This window comes from Neofelis nebulosa, chromosome 3 (genome assembly GCF_028018385.1).
Source record: "Neofelis nebulosa isolate mNeoNeb1 chromosome 3, mNeoNeb1.pri, whole genome shotgun sequence".
NCBI classification, from domain to species: domain Eukaryota; kingdom Metazoa; phylum Chordata; class Mammalia; order Carnivora; family Felidae; genus Neofelis; species Neofelis nebulosa.
This window is the reverse complement of record NC_080784.1, coordinates 111,060,060-111,083,797: the sequence shown is the minus strand read 5'-3', so window position 1 is coordinate 111,083,797 and position 23,738 is coordinate 111,060,060. Positions and strand designations below refer to the sequence as shown.

The following is a 23,738-nucleotide window of genomic DNA, read 5'->3' as shown; positions in this document are numbered from 1 at the left end:
AGTGCTGTGCAATGTGCTATTGACAAGAGTTTTATGGTGAAATAAATTAGAAAATCATGTATTAAAAACTTCCATCTATTAGAGATTTATGAGGCAAATCAGGATTTTAAGAACTCTTAAGAAAGGCAGCATTAAAGAGACCTTTTTAACTTTGTTTAACTCAGCATTTCCTGAACTTACCCTCAAAACTATTTTCTAATGATAACTCTATTTTTTGAGTTATAAGACATCAACTGTTGTAAATCACATCATTATTTGATGTACCACTAAGAAAGGAAAACACTGACAATATGCCTTTGATTTCTAAGACTCATTTAAATATATAGTCTATAAAACACAAGCTCAGGAAATAGTTCTTTATCCTACATAAAACATATACTCTAGAAGTAAAATACTAAAATTATTTTTTATCATTTTGGTTAGTAATTTCAGTAACAGTCTAAATGTTCTTTTATTGATTTCCATAAATTGTGAAAGGCAGTCCCTTGAATTCTGATACAAATGTATTTAATGGTATGCTGCCATACCACCGCATAACATTTTGTTATCACAGTTGTAACTTCTTTCTGTGATTTTTAAAAAATTTTTTTTTTAACGTTTATTTATTTTTGAGACAGAGATAGACAGAGCATGAACGGGGGAGGGGCAGAGAGAGGGAGACACAGAATCGGAAGCAGGCTCCAGGCTCTGAGCCATCAGCCCAGAGCCCGACGCGGGGCTCGAACTCATGGACCACGAGATCATGACCTGAGCTGAAGTCGGACACTTAACCGACTGAGCCACCCAGGCGCCCCTTCTTTCTGTGATTTTTGAAGTGTTGAGTATGAGGCTTAGAGGCCCTTGTATTAGGGGAAGTCACTTTAAAGAAAACTCTAGGGCAGACAGAGGAGCCACATTAATCTATGCCCATTGATGACCCATGATAAATTTTATTACAAACCATGCTCTCCTTTTTTTTTTTTTCTTTAAATTTATTTACTTATTTTTGAGAGAGAGAGAGAGGGAGAGCAGGAGCAGGGGAGGGGCAGAGAGAGAGGGAGAGACAGTGAATCTCAGCAGGCTCCATGCTCAGCACAGAGCCCAGTATGGGGCTCAGTACAGGGCTCGGTACAGGCTAGAACTCACAAGCTGTGAGATCACGACCTGAGGCGAGTCGAAGGCTTAACCACCAACTGAGCCACCCAGGTGTCCCAAGATCATGCTCCTTTAATCCTCCTCATGGTATTCACACATGTGAGTTCCAAACCAGATTTTTAATTATTCCAGGTAGGATCCATATCTTCATTTCTCTCTGTCTCCCCAGTGTGTCCACTTTATATAAGAGTAGGATCATTATAAATGTTATTCATTAACAAAAGGACATTTTTGTCTATGAAATAGCCAAGTGGAAACATCTCCTATTTGAAAAAATCCATATTATTTACTATGGTAGTTAGCAAATCATACCTGCAATTGCCTATTTTAAAGATGTTTGTTGTTAAGATGAAGAATATAATTTCATCTAGAAATTAGATCAGAAAAGCCACAATAAAGTTTCTAGTGCCATAAAATAAGTCATTTTAATAATAAAGACACATAAATAAGGTGTTTATTATGATAGAGACAATAAAGTTGTCTTTCAACCCTGTACAACACTGAATTCCAAGTAATTTGTAAGGAATATATTCATCTTTTTACATTCAAATAATGGCTGAACAATGATGAGTATCATTTTTGCTGAATAGTTTTCTTTTTATCTTTTACGAATTCACCCAGTATTACAGTAATTTATATTACTACAGTGCTTGGTAATATTGAAGATATGAAATAAAATTCTTCTAACAGTATTTAGAAAATAAAAATAAAATAATTAAAAGTTATTTGTATAACTTTTTTGTGAAAACAAAATAATTAATATTTTTTTCTGTAAAAATAAATTACATACTTTACGTTGAAACATCATTCTATTAAAGTGTTTAGAAAATAGTTACATTCACGTTTTGGCAGTGTGCTCAAACATTCTTATATGCCATTCCCTCATGCATGACAGAATGAGGTGCAAGCTGTTTACATGGGAGCAACAGCTTATTTTCACAGGAAAGGAAATGATACGTGAAATGGAATTAACTTCAAAAACCAAGTATCATAAGACAGAGATACAATAATTCACGAAGAAAACGTATCTTTCAAGGCCTTTCAGGTGATGCAACCTTTGACTGTACTTTATCAAAGGTAGTTTTTAATCATGCTACCCTGTAACTTCCATCAAATTACCATGTCCGTTGATCGCAGTTTTAAAGCATAGTGTCTGGTCAGTTGACGAAAGCACAACAGTTGCACTGATTAAGGACCATTTTTGTAAAGGAGCAAAAGAAATCAGCATCTCCATTCTCCTCTAAGTGTGGCTTGCAAGGGTAGCACCTTTGGCACAAAACAGAACTGTCTTCTACATGACGACCAGGTGGCAGCAGTCTCTGGAGTGGCACAACATGAAAACAGGGCTGCTACTTCTGGCAGTAAAATTATTGAGCCAAATTTGCTGGTCTCTCTAGAAAACAGCTAAAAGACTAAGACCGACTTCAGTTTAACCAGACAGGAAAAAAATTTGTACTTATCTAAGATAATGGCAAACGCCTGAATGGCAATTTGGAAATGAACCTGCTTTCGGCTGTTTCTTCTTTTTCTTACTTTTCTTCTGCTTTTTCTCAGCCTTATTTTTGCTCGGCTTCTTTTTCTTGTTTTCCTCTTTATACCATGGTCCCCAGACTCCTCCGTTGAGCCGAGGATTACTCCTAGGGTCTTTGGGAGGGTACCTGACAGGCACTGCGGTTTTATTGAACTGTGAGAGCCTCCGTAGGAGCTGTTTCACGATTCCAGGATACCTAGTAGATAGGTCCACCCTCTCGTATGGGTCAGCCGTGATGTTGAAAAGCCATATGCTTTTGCCAGTTGACAATGTAATTCGTTCATTGTGCCACCGGTTTGGCCCCAGGTTACTGAAAGACTGAGGGGGAACCCAGTCACTGTAGCCAGGGTTTCCTGTAAGCAGTTTCCAGTGCTGCACCCTGATGGCTGACTGGATTGCAGTGTTCCAGATCCCATAGCCTGCTGCCCAGGAGCCATTTTTTGCCTTGGTATAAATGGGGTCGATGTTGTGCAAAATATCCACCCGGGGTGAACGAAGGCCTTCGCTTATGGTTTCCCAGACATCATAGCCATCCAGTTGAGTGTCCTCATCAATCTGTCCTTCAGCCAGTGAAATAAGAGTGGGGTACCAGTCAGTGATGTGCACAAGCTCCTTACACACTGTTCCCTTGTTTTTCAGAAGTGGACTATGCACAAAGCCAACAGCTCGAATGCCCCCTTCCCAGTATGTTCCTTTGCTACCTCTGAGAGGCCAGTTACTTCCTCCTGCTGTGGGTTGGCCGCCATTATCTGAAGAGTAGATGATAATGCTGTTGTTATAGAAACCGTATGTCTTCAGAGCCAGGGTCACATTGTTGATTGCTTCATCTAAGCAGGAAAGCATGGCAGCGTACCTCCGCCTATTTATGTTGATAATGGATCTGTAATGTTCAAAATACCTGCCAGGAGCTTGCAGTGGTGAGTGAACAGCTTGGTAGGCAATATATAAAAATATAGGCTTTCTGGGATCATGGGAAGCTAAGATTTGCTGAACTCTTTGAGTGTACATCTGTGTGGAGTATAGGCCATTGTCATAGTCCCAGGCAGCATTGTCATTTTCATATAAGTCATAGCCACACATCCCAGGACTGTCACATTTGTAGTGTGTATAGTAATCACCGCTTCCCAAGAGGGAACCAAAAAAGGTATCAAATCCTCTCTTGGTGGGCATACATTCTTTTCTGTAAAAACCCAAGTGCCATTTTCCAACCATATGTGTCGAATATCCAACCTCCTTCAGCTTCTGAGGTAGGGTTGCATTGTCCAGAGGTAAGCAGTTGGGTTGGGTAGGTCTTATGATAGAATGTTGAAGTCCGGTGTGTATCTGATACCTTGATAAGAGTAAAAAATTTTGTCAGTGCAGGATAAAAGAGATATTATAAAGATTCTTAAACTAAACAATGCTCTTATGAAGAGAAACTTCACCCCAAATAAAATATGACCAATTCAGTATTTCTACTGCTGATTCAAAAGTCTTATCCTAGTTAGTTTCATATATAACATTTGAAATACATTTGACTCTAAATCAGTACTTTTGAAACTGAGATTTCACCACTTACCTCAAAGTGTTTTTAAAATTCTTCTAACAGGATTAATCTGAATAAACTTTAATCTCTTAACTAATGATGTAATGTTGAAAACTAATGTGATAAGGGAAAAGATATGAATGTACATAGAGTATTATTATTATTATTATTATTAGTCTAGAGAACTCACATTAGCTCCCAAATCATTTCCTGAGATCTCTAATTCAAGCTAATTCTGAAGTACTAAAAATACATGCAAAAGTTATACAAAAGTCTCCTGTTTGATTGTCACAAAAATATTTTATAATTAGTCCCCAGCCTGCTAGATCTCTGTAAAGAGAAAGAATTTTTTCTGGCTCACAATACATTATTGCTGAAAAACCATCTTAGGGTAAGTATTTTAGCTAATGCTAAGGAAGGATTACATTTTCCCCCACACAGCAGGAAATGAGTTCTTTCATGTATTTTCCACAGTGTCTCCCTTTTTTAAAAAGTTACATTCACTTACAATGTAGTCTAGGAAAACAAGGTAACCCTTTCTATACATCAAAATTAAATGAACATTAGTTTCTGGCATTGTTCTTTTTCCCAAAGATATTTTGCCAAGGATTTTTTTTTTTTTTTTTCAGAGAATGGTTATTATCACATAGTGTATGAATTTTCACTCGGGTCAAGATGTGCCTATCAGTTAATGACATTTAAAAGTGATTGATTCCATAGTTATTATATAAGTTCAAAAGGACTTTTAAAATAGAAAATGTAGAAATTCTGAGAAAATGAAGGTTGTAGAAGGTTTTAAAGTAAATGTGAAAATATTCTTGGAATCAAGTTACAAAGAGTAATATTGAGATCAAAAGTAAAAGTTTTTACAATGGATTTAACCAGAAAGGCCAACATGTCATACATACCTTGGGTGAGTACTTCAATTTATTTAAATCTACAAATGAAAGGTTAATGTAACTGTGAGTTCTTTTGAAGTATCAATTGTAGTCACATGCTTTTGGTTTTGTAGGGTCTATAGGGATATTTGGTCACTAAGGCAAGGCAACATTCACATGGGCCCTGTCTGCTCTGCTGATCATTTAGCTGTCAAAGTTTCACAATTATCACAATTGTAAGAATTTAAAATGTAATCAATTCTCAAAGAAATAAGCATTTCAAAAGCGTTATTTAGCACCAAAGTCAGACAGTATTGTTGCTATCCTTGGTAACTTTTTAAAATACTATTTTATGTATATTTTTCTGGTGATTTTAAGTTTGTATATTTTGAGAGAGAGAGAGTGCGTGTGTGAGTGCGTGCAAGCAGGGGAGGGACTTTTAGAGAGGGAGAGAATGAGAATCCCAAGCAAGCTCTGTACTGTCAGCTCAGAACCCAGTTCTGGGTTGGGCTTGAATTCATGAAACAAACCGTGAGATGGATCATGAGCCAAAACCAAGAGTCAGACGCTTAACGGACTAAGCAACCCAGGTGCCCCTCCTTGATAATTTTTGATGATCTAGTTCAAGATCCAAAACATTTGCTTGTGAAACTATTGATTTTGTGACAAGGACATGACAAATTGGTAACACCTATCATCATAAGCATTGAGTAAATTTAAAAACTGAAAAATCTGTATGGGCAAGCATTTTGATGAATTATTAACTAAATAATTCTATGCAGAAAATGTACTTGGCCAGAGCATCTATTCAATTCATTGAATGGCTAACCAATTCAATCTTTCTAATCAAACTGGGCATTTTCTCAGCTAGTACTAAAAGCAAAAGTAATTGAGCCTTTTGAAAAGCAGGAAGTACAGAAAATGTTTACACAAAAAAGAGTAGGAAAGAAGAGGTGTGCTTCTTTCAGGAGAGGGTATAGTGTTAGCAGATAAGTGAGAGAGGTCAGAATTATTAACTGTGTGGTTTCTGTCTTCCCCACAGCCTAGAACAGTTTTCATATGGGAAAATCCAGAACCAACAACAAAAAGATTAGGCAGCGGCTCATAACAGAAGAGATATTTTCAGGACAGACTCTTATTAAATGAACTTGAGACTGAGGCCAAATTGGTGGAGTTTCAGGTAGAATCTGGGGCATGGGTTAGGGGTACAGTTTGGGGGTCAGACAGTGTTGGGTTTGAGTTTGCTCCACTGCTTATTAGCTGTGTAGCTTTGGGCAGTACTTAACCACTCTGATCCTCAGTTACCTCCTCTGTAAAATAGAGATAATAATACATATTGTGTTGCTGTGGCATTGAAGACAGCATAGAGTCTGGTAAGGAGAATATGTCAGCAAATGATTGGTTTTGCTATTATTACATCAGAGTTCTGAGTTACTATGTTACACATTTGTGTAAAGTTTTATAATGTATAGGCTTTCTTTCACATGTATTATTGCGTTTAGTCCTCATTGCAACAGTAAGAAGTAGGATGCTTTTATGTTAACTTTAAACATTTTTTAAAAGTTTATTTATTTTGAGTGAGAGAGAGAGAGAGAATAGGAGGGGTAGAGAGACAGGGAGAAAGAGAGAGAGAAAGAGAGAGAGACAGAGAGAGAGAGAGAGAGAGAGAGAGAGAATCCCAAGTAGGCTTCGCACTGTCAGCACAGAGCTCAACATGGGGCTTGATCCCAGGAACTATGAGACCACAACCGGAGCTGAAATGAAGAGCCAGATGCTTGACAGACTGAGCCACCCAGGTGCCCCTTATGTTAATTTTAGAGACAAGAGAATAGAGATGTAGAGATGAGCCCAATTCCTCCAACCTGCTCCTCCAAGCTGTGAAATGAATTCCTGAATGACAGAGCTTAAGCTGATGCTCTTTCTATTCTCTTACAGAGTTAATATCAGTACTTCTTGAAAAATCAAGGAGCAGAGGAAAGATGGCATCAGTCTTGAGAAGCAAATCGGTTCTAACTTTCCAATGAAAGATGGGGAGGATTTTTGTAAACCAAATAGTGAGGCTTATCGTGATCCCAGAAAAAAATTGAGAATAATTTTTTAAGGGGATGCCTCGTGAGCATGTAAAAGAAAAACAAAAACAAAACAAAACAAAACAAAAACAAATTAGGTGGAGCCAAAAAGAAAAGTCTTGCTAAGTTAGCTTCATTGTCTTTTTTAAAAAAAGATCAGTATTAGATAAAGAGCTTAGGAAAATGATGGGCATTTCAAAAATCTGCTTATGATTCTTTTCTTATAAAATAATGAAAAAAAAATAACTGTATGGTAACATTGTATATTCACCAGAATAATAATAATAATGTTACACATTCACACCAATCAAGGCATACAGAAAATTTTCATTTATATTATTTCTCTGGCTTCTACAACTCTGTGGACTAGGCAGGGGTAATCCATTTATTACTTTCATCTAATAACAACGGAGACAAAAACACTGAAACTCAGAGTAATTTAGTATAATTGAGTGGTTTGCCAGGCTTTACAGCTGTAAATCTTGAGGTTCTACTCTGGAATCCAGATTTTTTGGCTTTAGAGACTTTTCCATGGTACACAAACAGATTATTGAACAGCTAGACCTATTTAAAGTTTGGGTTAATTCATTTGCATTAATCTTCAGTATTTATTCGTTCATTTAAGCAATATGTTGAGTGTAAAATGTGTGCCAGGGACTAAGCTTTTGTTTTGTTTTGTCCACTACCTTCCCATCCCCAAAGCTTTGACATCCCTAAGTGAGCTCTAGGTAAAGATCGTACCAGTGACGGGGGTGAGTTCAAGGCATGAGCTCCTTGAACCTTGGGGTCAGGTGGGGCTTGAGACAGTGCTTTCAGTCATGGAGAACACCACTGAATGGTAATAAATTATTTTCTTTCAGGAAGGAGATGGTTGGAATCTAGGGAAGAATCTTTGGCAAAATAGTGACTTTAAGTTGGCAGCAGCAACTAGCTTGATTATCAATCAGATAATTCTTCAAAATACACTACAAAATAGTATATTAATTAATGTAACTGATTAATTGGTCGAAGACTGCTGATCTGGAAAGTAGTCTCGAGCAGTACAACAAGGTTCTTTCCTTGGCTTCAATGCATTGGTCATTATTATCCATTGATTATTATAATCCATGATATATCCATATCCATTATCATCCATTATTGCTATGACTTGAATAAGAAACAGAAGAATTGCTTATTATCTAGGTGGAATAGTCAATATTATAAGTGGCATAATCAAGATTCAAAGTAATCTAAATGACCTGAAATGTTGAAACAAAGACAATGATATACAGATCAAAAGTTAAGGAAGGGCTCAAAGAGTGAGGGGAATATATCAAAAAGATGCAGAATCCTGAATGAAGGGGCTCTTGTTGGCCAAATCTGGGATAATGTGAGCATCAAAATAAATAGTGATAGTAAAGAATTATACCAATGAATCAAATAGGAAACCCTGAGTCCATACTAATAAAAAGAAATAAGTAAATAATAAAAGGTTGCTATGGAATGGGATGACATAGTCTACATAATAATTACAAACCACGTAATCAAAGAGTAACTGTACAGTGAAAGCACCTGATAAACACCATATAAATCAAGCAATTAAAGTTAACATCTCAGTAATTGGGACAAATCAACATCTTGTGCCTGCAGACAGGATGCAATGAGAGGAGAACAGCATTGTTTCTGTGGTGTGCCAGCCTAAGATGCATAAGGTGAATCTAGTCCCGAGTAAGCAACAGGCAAACCCAAACTGAGGGATATTCTACAAAAGAATGGCTGAAAATATTAGAAAAGTGCCAATATAATGTAAGTCAAAGAAATGGTTCAGGAGAAAATGTTATTTTTTGTTGTACATGTGCAGTACTTGACTTTTTCTATGAGAGTGTTTCAAAATTAAAAAAAAAAAACTGTAAGGAAATCTAATTGGGATAAGTGGAAAGCACTACATGTTAAAAAACAATCATTTACATGATCATTATAGATCTGGGAAGTTGTATATATCAGACTATGAATTTGATAAAAAAGCAAATATGTAAAGAGCTAAAATGCTAATAAGATCTTACATTATATAAGGGCAGTGTGCAAATTCTAAGAAGTAATATTCCTACTCTGTTAATCAGAACACATCTGGAATAGAGTATTCAATATTTAAGCATGTTGTCCCCAAATATATGTACATTTTTTAATTTATAAATCACACACATCCACTGCTCTACCAACTTACGAACATTATAAAGCACACACAATAGAAATTTTAAAAAAAGAAATAGATAAAAATAAATAGACTTTCTGGTATTTGTTCTTGTATCCTAATGAATCACCCTGTGTTGCCCTAGAAGTACGTATTCCAATTTGGAGACCACTGGTACAGAAGGTAGATTGGTAAAAGATGAGAACTGAAACAGGGATTAATTAGGACGCTGTTACAATAGTCTAGGTCAAAGATGATGGTGGCTTGGACTACCACCTAGTGGCAATAAAAATGGAAGTAAGTGGATAAATCCAATGTATAATTTGAATTTAGAACTGATAAGACTAAATCAGTGAAGAGAGGGAAAGGAAAAGGAAAAAAAAAAAAACAAGGACTTTCAGATATGTGGCTGCTATTTTGGTAGACGGCGGATGGACCAGTTGATCTCTGTTTTGTTCCAAAGTATACAATTAGGACTAATGAATAACATTACAAAAAGGCAGATGGCAAAAATAACAACAACAAACAAACAAAAAACCCAACTAGGAAAAAAAAAGAAATGAAAAACAAAATAGACTAGATGATCGTCTGTCAGGGATTGTGTAAAAGATCTATCTGAATTGGAAAAGGAGTACTAGTTACCTTTAAGGTTCCTTCTAACTTTAAGAATTTATGGATCAAGGATGATAGGTCAATGTTTCCTCAAAGAACCCCATGCAATCTCAGAGCAGATTCACAAAAACAAGTTTATAATGTTACATACAAGTATTTGATAAAGAAGTTTCCACAATGCATCATATATATATAACATTTTTCTTTGATTAATATAAAGTTAGCTTAAAAAATAGGTTTTTCACATAGCATTTTCTGAATGCAATGATCATAACTAAGAAAAACTAATTTTGAAATTCAGTCTATTTTTTTATTACCATCTGGCTACCATGTGAAGAAAATTCCATATGAACAATAGTAAACCTAGAGTTGATGTCAAATCTGTTGAAATCAATAGCCATCATTCTCACTTTCCTGCCAGCTTAAAAGACAAAAGCTAAGTGGGCTTTTCAGCTTGGCGTTAGAACGTGTAAAGACTTCTGTAATCTTTTTAAATATTCATTTATATCACTGGGTTCTGGTAGTGGCAGTGGTTTTGAATTCTCTTTTGTCTAGGGAAGTCTAATGTAATATTATTGTTTTAATCCAATTACGTAGTTAATGTACCCTTATAAATGTAAAACACTCATAAGGGTAAAATATGAATCATCACAGTTCCACACAGACTCTAAAGTGTAGGATTGTTACAGAATATGAAGTTAGCTGATAGTGTAGGAAAAATTGATATTTTGAAGGGAAGGAACCAAGTATAAGAGACTATAGTTTATGAATCAAATGTCACTTAGATATTTATAAGTTAGAAAAATATAACTAATTTTCCATATTCTGCAAGGTATTCCTTTACCACTTCCTTCCAAAAGACTCTTTTACCTCCAAGACTGTTGTTCTATTTATAGGACTTAATTTCATCTTTTAGTTAATTATGTCTTCTGACAAAGGTTGTACGTGGGAGAGAGGTATCATAATAAGTTTTTCATCTCATGAATGAATGAATTTCATTGGATATTCATTCATGAGATGAACAACTAGACATAGTTTAGAATGAATTACTTATTCAACATTCAATGATTGAGAGCAACGATTCCTGCCCTCAAAGAACTCAGTGAGCCTTCTTGCTCAACTATAGACCCCAACAGTTAAAAACAGAAATAGACAAGACTGCTAACTCATGCTCTAACTAAAACCCATTGTGCTTATTTCTTATCACACTTTCTTGAGGCATTGATGTAGGTGTTTTGCAATGAATGGAAAATTCCAAATGCCAGGCCAGAAAAGCTCTGATAGCAATGGAATGCCTAGAAGACCACACATCCCCTTCTCCACCCAGGTTCATGGACGAAACACATATCCAGTTCCATCCATGATCACTCTCTGCCTGCTCTTTTGCACGTGCCCCCACCCCCATCCTCTCCTCATAAAACTTCAGGTGTCCATATTGCCAGTAGAGAGGCTGGTTGTTCAGTGGAGAGGTTGGTTGTTTTTGTAAAAAAAATTTTTAATGGTTTTTTAATTCATTTTTGAGAGACAGAGCAGGGGAGGGGCAGAGAGAGAGAGGGAGACACAGAATCCGAAGCAGGCTCCAGGCTGTCAGCTGTCAGCACAGAGCCCAATGTGGAGCTCGAACCCATGAACCACAAGATCGTGACCTGAGCTGATGTCGGACACTTAACTGACTGAGCCACCCAGGTGCCCCATGTTGGTTGTTAAGGCTTGAACCTGCCACCTCCCCTAGCTGCCTTCACCCAAAATAAATTTACCTCCTTCTCTTTTCTAAAACTCCTTCCTTGAATTTACTGTCTTCTCTTGTAACGAGTTTATCTGAGTTTGTTGGGCAACAGTGTTGGCAAACATAGCCAGGAGCTCTGCTTTTGATTTGTTGGGATTCCTCAGGATGGAGCAGTTGGCTGTGGCAGCTTGCCAGGGCTTCCCCTTTGTTTCCTGAGTTAGAGGCTATGATAGATCTTTAGGTAACAAGTCTAGTGTCTGAGACAGACAACAATTAGAGGACTATTGTGACAGGGATAAATACTACAACAAAGACAACCAGAGCATTCTCTGAGTACTCATATTAGGCTCAGGAAATGCTCTCAGAGGTGGTCATGTTTGATCTGAGGGCATTGATGGTGTATCTAGGTGAATGTGAGGGAAAGGCAGATATTTGAAACACTTGGAACAATATGGACAAAACACAGAGTCACAAGGGAACATGAATCGAATCTGAGGTGATTCTTGAGGGAAGAACAGCCATCTAGGTGAAGAGCTGACATGGAGGCAAAGAGTTTTTCAGTAAGAGGAGCAGAATGTTCAAATGCACAAAGGGAGAGAATTTGGCCCTCTGTGGATCAACAGTTTAGAATATGAGAACAGAGATTCAGACACACCTTGGTGGAAGATGAGACTACAGAGGTAAGTAGGTGCAAGTTACAGAGAGCTGTGTTACAGCATATAGCTGTACAAAGATTTTTGTACTTAATGTGAGGCTCACAGAAAACCAAAGAAATACTTTTGAAAAGAGTAATATATAATAAAAGTCTGCATTAGAAAACTCACTCTGGTTGTAGTGTGAAGGGTAGATTGGAGTGAAACATGACAAAGTTAGGTAGGTTTGCCCTAGTGTAAGAGGTAAATGCTGACAACTGAAATGGAGATGGGTGACAGTAGGGATGCAAAGAAGATTCTAAGGAGGCACATCTGAGAAGGCTACAGGCTATGGAGAACGTGGGAGAGGGGATGGTAAGAGTGAGTCCCAAGTGTCTGGGCTGGGCAGTGGGGTGAAAGGAGTTTTCCTGCATGAAGTTAAGAAATCTAAGAACAGGAATCAATGGGAAGATGATGAGTTCTGTTCTGTGTTTAGTTGGAAGCACCTATAAGATATCCAGTCGGAGGTGTATAGGACAAAATTATTCCAAGATTTGAGACTCATTAACATATAGGTGGTGGTAATTCATGGGAGCACATGACACCATTTAAAGACAAGATGAGATTGGGGCACCTGGGTGGTTCAGACGGGTAAGCATCTGACTTTGGATCAGGTCATGATCTCACGGTTCATGAGTTTGAGCCCCGCATCAGGCTCTGTGCTGACAGCTCAGAGTCTGCAGTCTGCTTCAGATTCTATGTCTCACTCTCTCTCTGCCCCTTCCATGCTCAGGTGCTCTCTCTCTCTCTCTCTCTCTCTCCTCTCTCAAAAATAAACAAATATTAATTTTTTTTTTTTAAATACAAGATGGGACAGGACACCAAGGTGACCCAGTCAGTTAAGCATTCTACTCTTGGTTTTGTATCAGGTCATGATTTCACGGTTTATGGATTCAAGACCAATGTCAGGTTCTGAGTTGACAGCATGTCATGGAGTCTGCTTGGGACTCTCTCTCTCTCTCTCTCTGTCCCTCCCCCACTCACAACCATGTGTGCTCTCTCTCTCAAAATAAATAAATAAACCTAAAAGAAATAAATAAAGACAAAATGGGGACTGAGGGCCAAAGATAGAGCCCAGGAAATGCCACTATTCCGAAGAAAAACAAGCAGCACAGGGAAAGAGTTTGAGATGAAACAGCTGCTGTGTGCACTAGAGTAGTCAAGGGCAGTTTTAGAGTTGACTGCATCACATACTGCAGAGAAGCCAAGAAAAGTGAGAATTGAAAAGCACCAACAAAACTTGGGAATAAGCCTGTATGATATTGTAGGGGCCAAGGGCAGACTGCCACCTCCCCCACAACTCCCTGGATGTACCAGGAAGAGAGCTATTAACACAGGTTCCTTTTTACCTAAGAAACTTAATGGCATAATAGGGCAACCTTTGTTTTCCAAACATCTCCCTTCTCCTTCCTACTAATAAACATCCTTCCCTTTGTATCCCCAAAGGCTTACCCCTCTTCTTAGCTCAAATAAACCTCACATTGCCTGACTCTCTTTGGAAGTTCTTGTCCGTGTGGATCCCGGTAAGCATGAAACTAAGTTTGATTTTCTCCTGTTAATCTGTCTTCCGTCAATTTGATTCTTAAGTCTAGAATAGAAGGATCTTGAAGGGCAGAGGAAATTCTTTCTCTTTAACAACCTATTAAACTATATTTTAGTAGAAATCCAGATTTTAGTTGGTTGAGTCCTGAATGGAAAGTGAACACTGTGAAAATATTAATTTTCCACTAAGGTAGAGCTGGAAGGCTAGAAGCGGGAGCTATACCATTCAACATCAATTACAGGAAGAATTGTCAATTATAGACCCCATCAAAAGAATCTTAACAGGTAAGAATGATCAGTTTACAGGTCCCAACAGGAAAAGATGTATACTGCATCTGCTTTAAGAAATTGAGGACCCCTGCAACTCAGCCAATGAAAAACCATCATCACTTTGAACTCTTGTTTTTTCTCCAATGGACCTTAGTTAAAAACAACCCCCTCCCAACTTCTTCCTTCTCTATAAAATAGTCTTCTTCTCCTTAGTCTGTTGGACTTGCCTACGGCTTTGCTTGTAGCTTGCAGGTCCTGAATTATAATTCTCTACCATTCCTGAAGAAACCCATTTTGTTGATAAAATAACTGCTTTTTTTTTTAGGTTGACAAAATGTGTAGATGCTGAGTATAAACTATTTCATGATACATGAATGGAAAAAGAAAAAAAAAAAAGAGAATAGGGTGAGGCTCCAAGTGCTGATGTGGAGAAATGCTTATGATGTATTATTGAGTAAAAGAACATCTGGCACTGCCAGAGTACCTACTGTATTATTACATTTTTATAACAAAAAAATGTATAAATTCCCCAAAGGCAGGAACTGTTCACTGCTGTTATCTTCTAAAACAATACCTGGCTCATAATATGACATCAATAAATATTTGTTGAATGAATAAATGAATGAGAATGAGTGTGTATTTATAGAAAGAGAAAGAGAAAGAAAAAAATGTAAAGATGTACACCAAAGAGTTAGACATCATTATTTCCAGGGAGATAATAATAATTGTAAGAGAAGAGGAAGCTTGCATTTCCTGATATATAAATTTATATAGAACTTATATATATTATGTAAATACCATTTATAATTTCTATATATTATACAAAATACTGTAAATGAAACTTAGGTGAATGGGTGTCAAAAACTTAGCTTACTCTACTCAGACTAATTACATATGGCACTAATGTTTAATTTAAAATAAAAAAAGAAATCTAAATTCAAACAAAGAAAATGTTCATCTCATCAAAGAGGGTTCTTCTATTAGGGACATCTACTCAGGAGACCACATTTAGACCAGAAGAAAGCAGATGGAATGAACTAAATAAATTATGTAAGTATCCCTTAAAAGCTAGAGAAAATGCTCCCTTTAGGCAAAAGTAAATAAATCAATAAATAACTTGTCAGGTAACTTAAAATTCCTGGTTCTGAATGGTCTTTCCTTGTCATGAGAGCCTGTTGTTCATTCCTGCAATTGTCTTGCTCATCCACAATATGTTAACATTTACAACATCAAAGATTTTGCTACGCTGAATACAGTTGTCCTGGTCTCATTAGAAACATGGCTGCAAAACACATGTTTAGTGATTTCTTTCTGGAAATTTCCCTTTTAATCTTGAAATTGGTATCCATCTCATCAGTGCAGATGAAAGAATGAATGCTTGAGGTCATATCGCCCCAGGCACCACTGGACTGACCAACAAACCTGTAGGAATGCGACTCTACTAGCTTATAGGTATGAATCAGCACTACCCTAGAGATAGAATCACCGACTGTACCTAATTAAAAGAATAAAGATATTTTTCAGGTTTCAAGTCTCTTGGGATGGAGAAGACCTCCAGGGAATCAGACAAAGCGGCACCAGAGCACCTGCTAGAGTGGGACTTCAATCAATGGTGTCCACCTTTTAGGAAACCCCTTCCCCAAATTTTGTCCTTAAAACCCCTCACTTGCAAACAATCAGGGAGTTTGGGACTTTAGAGTATTAGCTCCCTAATCTCCTGGGGGCACCACCCCAAAAATTGCCTGTCTTTCTTTACTGCAAAAGGTGGATACTAGTTTTTATTGGCTTGCTGCATATCAGGTGAATAAACTTTTGTTTCCTTCAGTTATAGACTCTTCTATAGTGTGTGTGAATTCTTGGTAGTTTCCACCAAAAGGTCAATTTAGTTCCCAACTAGAGGGTCTTCTCCCTGCTTCTTTTTTTCCATGTTGTCTTTCTTTTTGGAATTATTCCTTTTGAAGACCATACTTTCTACTCCCTTAAAAAAATTAATACATAAGTAAAAGATTACCAAACATCTGTCTAAATGAATATTCACTTATATAATTAGTATGTTCCTTTTCGGTAAAATTATTTACAGAATAAAATTTAAGAGGCAACTCCAGAGGTTTATTTACAGTTATTTAATTTTAAAAAAGTTAACATTTATTAATTTTTGAGAGTGAGAGAGACAGAGTGTGAGTGGGGAAGGGGCAGAGAGAGTGGGAGACACTGAATAAGAAGGCTCCAGGCTCCGAGCTGTCAGCACAGAGCCCGACATGGGGCTCAAACTCACAGACAGTGAGATCATGACCTGAGCTGAAGTCAGATGCTTAACGGATTGAGCTACCCAGGTGCCCCTACAATTATTTAGTTTGTAGAGACTATTTTAAGGTCACATATATTTCACAAAGCACAGTGTAACTATAGTGTGAAAATAAATTTTCTATTTCTTTTTGCTATTCTCTTTACTACCACAGAGTATTATTAAGTCTTTTTTTTTTTTTTAAGTGCAAGTTTTAATCTCTATTTCAAACAGAAAATGCATGCACAGGTGTGGACCAGAGATTTCTTAAATGTTGAACCACATTTCATGTTACCAACTTTGCCCTAGAGACAGGGTGCGTTAAGGAAAATACCCTTAACTAATATCCTTTGATATTAGAATTCTCAAAGATATCAAATCCTTAGAAAAAAATTTAAATCCTTTCAATTATTTTGAAAATATGATCTCTCATTTTCCTCTGTATGCATTAGTCTATCATTATTATTCTTCTAGAAATAGGACTGCCATATTTAAGTCCAACATTTTCTTTGTAGTTCTAACTTTGAAGAGAGAAAAATTATGAAGAGCTTGACATTTATGTTCACCACGTGGCTTTTCTAGGAATTAGCTCAACAAAAAAGTGGTACCTTCTTGCATTCTTAAACAGAATTACTTCCTTTTAGCCATGGTTAGGAATTATCTTTCAAATAACTGATTATCTTTGAACCTGAAATTATCCCCACATAGGTGAAAGTATTTCATGTCAAACTCATGTGGAACTCATCAGTGTCTTAGCTGCAAGCCAGGTGAAAATAAACTGAAAGTAAAGATGGCTTAGTAGGGAATAGATCATTGTTATATAATATAATTGTTGGGGAATGTGATCAAAAAGACATTCGTCAATTGACTCATGAGCTGGACTGGGCACTGGGGGGCTCCTCGCCCCCTCCTCTGTCCCGGGAATGTGGGTTCCATTTGCCTTTCCTGCTCCCAGACGCTGCTCCAAGGACATAGCCTTGAGATGGTCCTGTGATGTTGAAAACACCTGTGCAGTATATAGGGTATATATAGGTGACCGAACCCAGTTAGGACCTCTTTATAAGCTTTTAAGATTTGGAGAGCTGGTGTGGGGATCCATTCATCTTGTTGCCATCCAAGATAAGTCTTTAGGTAAGTTCCTTTTGCTACTGTTAAAAATGCCACCACACACACACAAAAAACCACCTACAAATTTGGAGTGGATGATTTTTTCTTAGGTCTTTCCCTGTTTTCCGTGGATGGGGCTGGTCTCAGATTACACCAGGAAATCTACAGCAAAGGCTCTGAACATAATTCTTCAAAGCCAGTAGGTTTACTAACACTTTCAGTTGATTACCATTGTTTTTAAAGGATGTTTATAATTCTATGCTACAAAGCAGTTTTACTAAAGAAAAACGCAATTATTGAATAAAAGCTCCATCAATTGATATGGCCAAATTCTCAAGGTTGGAGCCATGCATTTTCATGAAGGCACCATTAGACTTAGAACAGAGAACCAACTGTCATGTATTAGATAATTTTTTCTCTAAAAGCTGAATTCATGGACTTCTGTCTGTGACTTTGCCCTTTTATTGGTTTCTCTCTAAATTCTAACACTGATTACTATTGATTCTGTCCTGAATACAGATATTAAACTATATTGAGTAGCTTAGGATTTATTATTAAAATGGCAGTATTAATAAGCAATTAGTGCAGATAAGGACGTGGAATTGATATTTTATGTTGTAGAAGATTGAACTTTATACATAACTTTAAATGAGAGTAAGAAAATTAGCAAATTAAAATGGACCCCTTGTGCTGATAATTATTATACTCTTTCATCTACCACATGTATAACAGGATGGTTATAATAGCTGTCTTAATTTTAAAGTTTGTTTTATTTATTTTGAGAGAAGGAGAGTGTGCACAGACACGCTCGCAAAGGCGAGCAGGGGAGGGGTGGAAGGAGAAGGTGAGAAAGAATCCCAAACTGTCCCCTTGCTGTCAGCACAGAGCCCAATGCAGAGCTCAATTCCATGAACCGTGGGATCATGACCTGAGGCAACACCAAAGGTCCAAGAGTTGGATGCTTAACCAACTGAGACACCCAGTCACCCCTGTTACTGTCTTAATTTTATTTAATATTGCAATTATTTTCATTCAACTTTCTCCTTTATGTAGAAAAATGCTCAGAATATTTGTCATATTATTCTTAAGAAGTTTTAGTGTGTCTGAAATGTTTCACAGTGATAATAAAAATAATTTTTGAAACTAGAAAAAAAAGGAAAAATAAATATACTCTGAAGATCTCTAATAGCTAAAACCTATTGCCTTGAAATATACCCGAGGGAAAGAGATTCTTCCCACTCTGGCTTATAATCAGAACACCTTTATCAGAGTTAACTATCATCTCTCTTGCTACATAGGCTAGTCAGCCCTCTTTTTTTTTTTTTTCCAGGAAAGTTATCCAAAAATTACAAGTAAAAAGTAATCATTATACAGGCACATTATTTTCCTCAGGAGAGAGCTCACTGCTTACAGACTAAAAAAAGGCACTAACTGGAAAGTTCCCAATATTTAAGTCACATGTGATCTGGCAATAATCCTCTTTATTTTCTCCAAAAGTTTTGCCCTGGTAGTCAGGGTTGGGTCTACAGCCCAAGGTCTCATACCCATCTCCTGGGTAGTAAGTGGGAGAATGTGTATTTTATATTTGTTAGAAATCAGGTTGGTGGAGGGATCAGTAGATGGCATAGTTTATCTTTGGACATTCTGCCCAATGACTTGACATATTAGGATGTTTTCTGGGATGTACTGTGGAAACAATCCAGCCTATGTGGTGGTACTGAGAAAAGCCTACAGTTTTAGGAATCACAATGGCTGGATTTGAAATCCTCCTCCTTACTGGCTGTGTAACTTTGAGCCAACCACAGTCTTCATTTGTAAAAAAGGTATTAATAATAGCAATGCATCAACTCCACAGGATTCCCCTCTCCCCTTTTTGGTTAGGATTAAATGAAATACTTAAAACATACTGTAAACTGTGAAATTTTATACAAATGCTACTTATACCAATTATTATGACATCTTGTCTCTTCTTGTGCCCTTCCTTTGTATCGTCTCTTCAACACCATGTCCTCTTCCTCCACTGCCCTACTGTATACAAGTGATGTAACCAAAACCAAACCAAAACAAACATGTGATTCCATTGCTTGGAACTAATGAACTAGTATCTTGCCCATTCTCTTTCTTCCTGGCAGTCAGATTGGAATATGTAATTATCAGACTGAAGTTTTGCCCATGGAGTTGCTTACCCCCGACTCCTTTTATTTACAAAATATGTCAATTCCTCTAAATGTCTATGAGGAATGCAAAAAATAATAATTCACATTGCTCTATAAGGAGACCCAAGTTATTGCCAATTACTTAGCCTTATTTTTATGCAATGAATATTCTGAATGGAGTCAGTTTGTGAAAAGAACAGGTGTTGAGTCTATAAGAATATTTATGGTATGCTGAGTTGTAATGTCTTATAAACAAAAACCAACTGATCTAGTTGTCTGAGTCAAAACTTCCAGTATTATTTTAATATATGCATCTTGATATATTTCAGGAGTAGAGATAAACTTATTCCCCTAAATTCTCTTGAGTGCTTTAATATTAATGTTTATTTTATCTATCAGAGGGAAGATTTGATAGATAAATCTCAGCTGGATACACTATTCAATTTTTTTCTTATTTTTTATTCATACCATAACTCATATCATAACTCATTCTAAAATACTATGCAAATGCTGCATGTATGACCTTGAGAAAGCATACCCATTATTAAGCATAGTTTTCTCAGCTGACTCTATTCTGGAAAGCTTCCAGAAAGTACCCTTAAGATTGGCTGCACTAAAAATTGTTCTTTATGGTACTACTTCTGCTCTTGCTCACCACTCCTTTCCTGTGCCATCAAGAGGAATTATGTCTTCCTGCTATGCTTTGCCTGACAACTCCTCTAGAAATTTGTGTTATAACATCCCGAAGTGTTCTCCCTATGTTCCTGAGATTTTGCAATCCTAGAGAGCTTTGTAAATCCTGAAAAGCTATGTCTAGCTTTCTTTTACTAGGATCCCAAACACAGATTCCTAAAATTAATTTAAGGTATTTTTATTAGCAATATAAGGGAAAGTGCACACAAAAGTGCAATGATTAGTAAAAATTATATTCATAGGCTGTGTTAATGTAGTTCTTCGATATCATATTCAGAAAAATACTGTATTAGAAACAAGTTACCAAAAATAGATCGTTCTATTGCAATAGGCAATATAATTGGAGGCATACTAATACTAAGAGATTAATAAGTGATTTTGGCCTACTAAAGGGGGGCTGTTATCTCCCTTTGTAATTAACCAATGTATTATTAGTGTTCAATATGTCATATGCTTACCAGTAACTTTGAAATTCTATTATCTATCCTTGTCATTAGACTTATTTCATTTTGAATTTACTATCCTGTGAAACAATAGAGCTGAGAAGTAACATGGAATATTCATTTCAGAAGTTCTCTAAGCCTCAGTTTCATTATTTGCATAATATGAGGTTAATAATAGCACCTTCCTCATGAGTTATCAAGACAATTAAATGAGTTAATAGATCTAAAGTGCTTAGAACAGTGGCTAACAAACAGAAGCACAATAGGAAAAATCAGAGTGCAATGACGTTATTAGAATTTTGGCAGATTTAATACATTTTTCCAACTAATTGGTTGTCTGACTTCACCTAATGGTAAGTAAGACTCCCTAAGAAACTACCATTTGTCAAATTTTGGTGTAGTATCAAAGAAGAATACCCACATTTACCTGAAAACACTATTCAAATACATCTCCTTTTTCCAACTATATGCCTCCATGAAGCTAATTTTCTTCATGTACTTCAATAGTAATCATGTATACCAATGACAACCTAGTTATCTTCTATTAAGCTAGCCATTAAACAGATTAGCGAACGTAAAAAATAGTGCTAATCTTCTCATTATTATTTTTTAGGAGAATATAGTTCTACAGTAGTCCTTCCTTATCTGCACTTTTGCTTTCTGTGGTTTCATGTATTTCATTTAATCCTAATCAACCATGGTCCAAGCAGATGATCTTCTTGATGTATTGTCAGGTCAATAGCAGCCTGACACTACATTGGAATGCCTGCATCATTCGCCTCACTTCATGTTGTCATACAGGCATTTTAGCATCTCACATTATCACAAGAAGAGTAAAGGTAGTACAATAAGATATTCTGAGGGAAAGAGACCATATTCACATAACATTTTTAAAGTATATTGTTATAATTGTTTTATTTTATGATTAGTTGCTGTTAATCTCTTAGAGTGCCTAACTTTTTATTGTTTATTTAGTTTTGAGAGAGAGAGAGAGAGAGAGAGAGAGAGAGAGAGAGAGAGAGAACACTAGTGAGGGAAGGGCGGAGAGAGAGAGGGAGACATAGAATCTGAAGTAGGTTCCAGGCTCTGAGCTGAAGCTGTGGGGTTCGAACTCAAGAACTGCAAGATCACGTCCTGATCTGAAATCAGGTGTTTAATCAACCGAGCCACCCAGGCACCCCTTAGAGTGCCTAAGTTTTAAGCTTATCATAGGCATGTATATGTAGGAAAAACATAGCATATATAGGGTTTGGGACTTTCTGCAGTTTCAGGTATCCACCGGGAGGTCTTGGATCATATCCCCTGTGGATAGGGGGTACTACTGTACTCATAAAAAGATCTTATTTATGTTAACATGTAATTGGTTTGTTATTATTTTTAAATGAATTAATAAGAAAAATTTTTTTTAATTCTCAGCTTTAATTTCTATTATGGTAAAAAAACAACACTTTTAACTCCTATAAATAAAAGTTCTTCGACATTCTTAGTGATTTTTAAGAATGCAAGCAGGTCCTGAGGACAAAAATTTGACAAAACACTGATGTCATAAAATTCTTTATTCTATGGTTGAAATTTTCTGAAAGGACACATAAATCATTACCAAAGCTAAATAACAAATATTTTTATGAAGCAATATTTTGTAATAAAAAATAACATGAGATTAGGTATAAAATTTCCAATACTGAATCCATTATTAACTCTGTAGCAAGATGAAACAAATATTTTTTAGTAAGCCAACTCTGGCAAAATGCACATTAGTGGTGAAAATTTTCCAGGTTGCTTCCTTCAGCTTCTAGAGTAGTTGGCTTTGGTTTTTAGAAAAAGTTAAAAATAAATACATAAAAAGGACTATTTTTTATATGTAGGTTGCACTGAAGCTGAGAAACCTATCATCTAGTCTAGAACATGAGATTCAGCTGAGACCAAAGGCTGTAGAAAGAGGTGACCATGAGACTTTGAGCTACTAGTAATTAACAGAAGTCCTTGGAACACTACTGGACTTCAGTAAGATGTATGTTAGGAGTTGAAATCAATTTTATATAAGTGAAATTGCAAAGGAAAGTGTAAAGTCGAGTGATAACAAATTGGCAGTGCCTTTGATAAATCAATTCTGTATGTATCTACATCTGCTCTGCAAAATGGAATAATACTTCCCACACAGGGTTATTAAACAGATTAAAATGTGTTAATGCAAATGAAATATCTATATAAATTATAATGTACCAAACAAATGGTTATTGTTGACATTGTTAAAATAACATTCTCCATGATTTGGATCTATCACTTACCCCTCCTGAACCTAACTTTCCTAATCTGTATGAGGTGGGGGGCACGTTTGAGGTATGTGGACTTTGGGAAGGGATGGTTTGTGAGACGGAGAGCCAGAGAAATGGCAGAGACCGTTTGCTATGCAACATGTCCCTGAATTGTCAGAAAAGTTAGTCATGCCTCAGAAAAGCATTGAGGATCTTGTGGAGACAGGAGAAAGGCAGAGATTCATGGTTCAAAGTGACAAAAAGAGGAATCTGGAATATGGGCAGATGCTGAGAAATGCAAAGAAAGAATGGGAATGGCTTTCTTTAGTCCTGACTACAGAAGTGAGCTGTGGATTGTAGTTAACTAAATCTCTACCAATCTACAATGGTCAGACTCGTACACTTGCCTTTCTCTTCTGGTTGTTGTGAAAGTTAGATAATGTGTATAAATTCCTCTTTATTTTTTATTTTTTTTAATGCTTATTTATTTGGGGGGGAGGGGCATAGAGAGAGAGGGAAGAATCTAAAGCAGGTTCCAGGGTCTGAGCTGTCAGCACAGAGCCCAATGTGGGGCTCGAACCCAAGAACTGCAAGATCATGACCTGAGCTGACATTGGATCCTTAACTGACTGATTCACCCAGGTGCCCCTA

The 23,738-nt window shown here is 36.7% G+C and overlaps 1 protein-coding gene across 1 annotated transcript in view; it reads right to left on the bottom strand.

Moving 5' to 3' along the window:
* Window positions 1–799: 799 nt before the first annotated feature.
* Window positions 800–23,738, bottom strand: part of ARSJ (arylsulfatase family member J) — a 90,664-nt gene continuing 67,725 nt past the window's right edge. Inside the window, exon 2 of the mRNA XM_058721533.1 lies at window positions 800–3,995. Within this exon, the coding sequence (XP_058577516.1) occupies window positions 2,591–3,995 (1,405 nt within the window). The 3' untranslated portion in view covers window positions 800–2,590. The remainder of the gene's footprint in view (window positions 3,996–23,738) is intronic.